At 37.3% G+C, this 3,947-nt stretch overlaps 1 protein-coding gene across 1 annotated transcript; it reads right to left on the minus strand.

The window, feature by feature from the left end:
* Positions 1-2,132: 2,132 nt before the first annotated feature.
* Positions 2,133-3,449, minus strand: LOC133195219 (uncharacterized protein F54H12.2-like). The gene has a single exon (XM_061331077.1). It carries the CDS (start codon positions 3,447-3,449, stop codon positions 2,133-2,135), a length of 1,317 nt encoding a protein of 438 aa, XP_061187061.1.
* Positions 3,450-3,947: the final 498 nt, after the last annotated feature.

Consider the following 3,947-nt stretch of genomic DNA (forward strand, 5'->3'; position numbering starts at 1 on the left):
AATTTATAACACTGTAGAAAATAAACAATATCAACTTGTTTATTCGAAGAGAGCAATACAACCGGATTCGTATGACACTTTGCCTTACGGATATTGATAAAGTTTTATAGTAATTAAATGCTCTACCTCCCCCCCCCCCTCCTCTCCCTCTGATGTCCATGTAATTAAACAAGGAGAGGGGGGGGGGTGACCAGTATATTACATAAAAAAGAAGCATATCTCCAGTTTTTTTTTTCTTAAATTTATTTATTGTGTATTTTAACAAAATAAATTATAATGTTATGATTAAAGTTTAAACCATTGCTGCTGCTTCTTCTTCTTTTTTTGTATAGTCTTGTGCACAGGAAATCCAGGTGGGGGTCCATTTGTTTTCTTTTTGACGATAAATCCAAAACCTTGTTGATTTTTCTTGTTCTTCTTCTTTTTTCTTGAAATTTCTTGTTCTTCTTCTTTAGAAGTTTGTGTTTGTTTTGATACTGATTGTTCTCGCGGTAATTCTTCTTTTTCTTCTTGACTGATCGGTGGCTCTTCTTTTGATTTTAAGAGCATGTCATACTTTTCTTTTGGTATTAAAAGTAACTCCCGAGACATTATTTAGTACACCCAATGACGGTTTAAGTAAAGTAAGTAGTATTGTATGTTCCCGTTGTAATAGTTTCCGTTTGACACTCTTCTTTACCGATTTGCTGCTCAGTTTATGAATGACGTTTTGATGAGGAGACAATCTCTTAATATAGTATTTTGTTAATGGAAATGTCCCCTTGTACACGTTTAAAATTACCTCACACAAAGCCTGTTGTTGATTTTCAGTCATCGTTTTTAATAAAGCTTTCCTTTGTTTGGGGTCCGCTGAATATAATGTTTTAAGGAATGCTGCATTTGATGTCACCAGAAGGCTCATGGTTCTCCAACTAACTCTTTTTTGTATTATTCCTTCGGTAAATATACCACGGTGTCTTCCTGTGGAAATATATGCGTGCGCAGTCTATATTGATCTTGACTGGCTGGATTCATATCAATCAGTAGGTATCCGTATGATTTTGATGTTGCTTTCTGATATGCGTCCTTGAAATACGAGGACTGACCTGGATATACTTGGGCTCCAAATGACAAGATCTGCCTCGAGTCTCTCAAGGAACGAAACAAAACCACGTAATGACAATTTAATGACAAACTTCGAAAAGTCTTTGACTGACAAAATAAATTTTGGGTTAAAAAAAACACTGTGCAGTTCTTGTGATGTGCTGTGATGCTAAAAACTGCAACGGTTTCTTCACTTTTTGATACTTGTGTCATTAAATCGTCTAAAATCAACACGGTATGTTTCATACCTTCTGTCCATTCTTCTATCTGATCTCTAGAAGGTAGCCCTTGGTATAAACTAAAATTCGGAATGTTTTGTTCCATGTCTTCGAACAAAGGTTGATACTGACTATAACAGTAAACTATTTTTTGCGGTGGAATTTCAAACATTCCGTTTGCATTTCGTAAAATGCGATAAATAAAATGGGTTTTTCCTGACATTGTTGCGCCTGATATCAAACAGGTTGTGGGTGATTGAAATGGTAAAATGGATTCGTTTTCCCACCAATGCATACTTCTTTCTTCCAGTACCAGAGCTCAACTGATCAACATTTGTACTGTGTTGAAACTATTTATAAGCAACACTTTTTGTTCTCCCTTCTACAGATATTTATTTACAAACTCTTTGACATAAGTATCAGGGTTAGCACAGCGGAGTAATATTCTTATTATTTGTGACATTAAATAATTATAACATTTCATCCATATGTAAAACAAAACATGATATCCACATGAAATACTCTCCTTGTTTTGGATCTGAACATTATTGTACAAACAATTTTCACAGTTATTTTGTAAAAACACATCAAATGCAGCGTTGTAATATCCCGGGGCATTCCCTAAACTGTCGTAAAATTCGGCATGCTTCGGGCTGTGCATCCAGAACACTACCCAGTGACTTCCTGGCAAATATGAAGGATCGGTGTTGCAAATGTATGCAGATGGGTATTTGGGTACTGTTTGTGGCAGATTGTTTGAAGAAAAGACACCTCTTATTACATCGGCGGTATGCCTGTTATTTTTTGTTCGCGTTAATAACTCACGGGCATTCATACTCGGGTGTACTTAATGTCTCTTGATTGATCAATTTCGAGTAAAGCGGGAAATTCTGCATAAGCCAAACAATTTAATGTTTCTGTTGTATTCACTGCAAATTTCACTTCTAATCTGACGCTTCCCTGGCGAACCAAATTTATATAATCTTCTCCTAGATCGCTGGGAGCGAGACTAAATGCGTAAACTGCAAATCCCTCGCTGAACATGGAGCGCGTTATGCTTAGTCCGGAGTCTTTGTTCCATTTCTCAGCCACTTCAAATAGATTCACGAATGCTGTGACGTGGTTCCCGTTCGCTCCTACGTCAATTTTCATGGGTCTTGCTGGCATGCTTTCGCCATTCACGTACAGTGCAATTTCGTCTGCCAAATTTTGAAAATTAAATATGTTTTTGGTGTAACTACCATTTACTGCAGTCTGGGAGATGAATGCAAAATATGCCTTTGTTGGGAGATTGTTAGACCAAACGTTTTGCCATATAAAACTTCCAGATCCCTTAGAGCAAGTGTTCATCTTTACTTCTGTTCGTATCAATGGGTATTTGGCTGTAGTTTCTTTCAATATTTCGGCATGATTAATCAAAACACCACTGTCCACTTTAATCATGCAGGCTTTAAAGGATACGTCCAACAGTTGTACTTTGTACGCAGGAGTTGATTCTGCACTCATTACCAGTAGGGGTGCTCTGCTTCGGAATAACTTTAGATTTACGTCGACACCATTCAATATGTATTTATCCAAACGGAAAATGTCCTCGTATAACGGTCCTTCCAAATCAAAAACTTTGCTCTCCTTTGTAAATGTATACCTTTTTGCCAAACCGCCGTTTGTTCCACCGTATGCATTTCCATCGTCCATTGTTGCATCGTCTAAGAAAAATAGTTGAGATTGTAATTGCGAGTCTGAAGCATCATTGCCACTGGACAAGATGATTTTTAAATAGGCTTTCCATGGGTAATAACTAGTGTTCAGAGACACTAACTTTCCGTTCATATAAGTGTCTATCTGGGACCACAGTGACTGTAGAGGGAGGTTTATAATGCCAGTTTTTTCTTGGGCTGCTAAAGCTGTTCCATCTGCTTTGACTATTTTACATTTTACATATAAACGGCTTCGTCGTAAATCAATATATTCGTTTCCTTGACCAGGTATGGAGATTTCTATCGGGGCATCTTCCGTGTTATATGCTGACACTGGTCGGTATTCCGCATAATATATTTTTTCTACTGCAACTTGATTAGGTGGTACGGTAAATAAAGACAATTCAGCAGGTAGACCAATTTCAGTAATTTTGTCACTAAGAAAAGCCATTTCTTCTCTTGCTCTTTTCGGATGAAAATATATTGGATGCCAAGTTTGTATCCTCTATTTTGAGTTTTTTTTTTTTAAAGTACTGTCTGATGCTCTTTCCCCTGACTTCTTCTTCCTCCTCTTGATTGAAATGGGGGATTTCGGATTGTTCTCCACTTTTATACTGCCTACGGGAACGTGTGGAATATTTTCACGCATTTCCTCTTTTAATTCTCCTTTGGCTCGTTCTTCTGCTGCTGCAATTGGAGTCACCTGTTTGCCTACTATTTCCTTCGGTTCTTCGACAGTAATATGTGGATTAACTGGTATCATGTAAGGTTTCTTAGAATACATTCCTGCAATGCCGCTGCCGGACTGCCTCCCTTTATAATTTCGTGGATTAAATTTGCCGTCTAACATGTTTTTGTAAAATGTTTTCCATATTCTAGGATCAGATACGTATGTTGGTCCACTCATTCTTCTTCTTTATAAACTTTTCAACTTCAATAACAATGTCAC

The sequence above is a fragment of the Saccostrea echinata genome, unplaced genomic scaffold (genome assembly GCF_033153115.1).
Source record: "Saccostrea echinata isolate AGI-Se365-2 ecotype Australia unplaced genomic scaffold, CSIRO_AGI_Sech_v1 ptg000029l, whole genome shotgun sequence".
NCBI classification, from domain to species: Eukaryota; Metazoa; Mollusca; class Bivalvia; order Ostreida; family Ostreidae; genus Saccostrea; species Saccostrea echinata.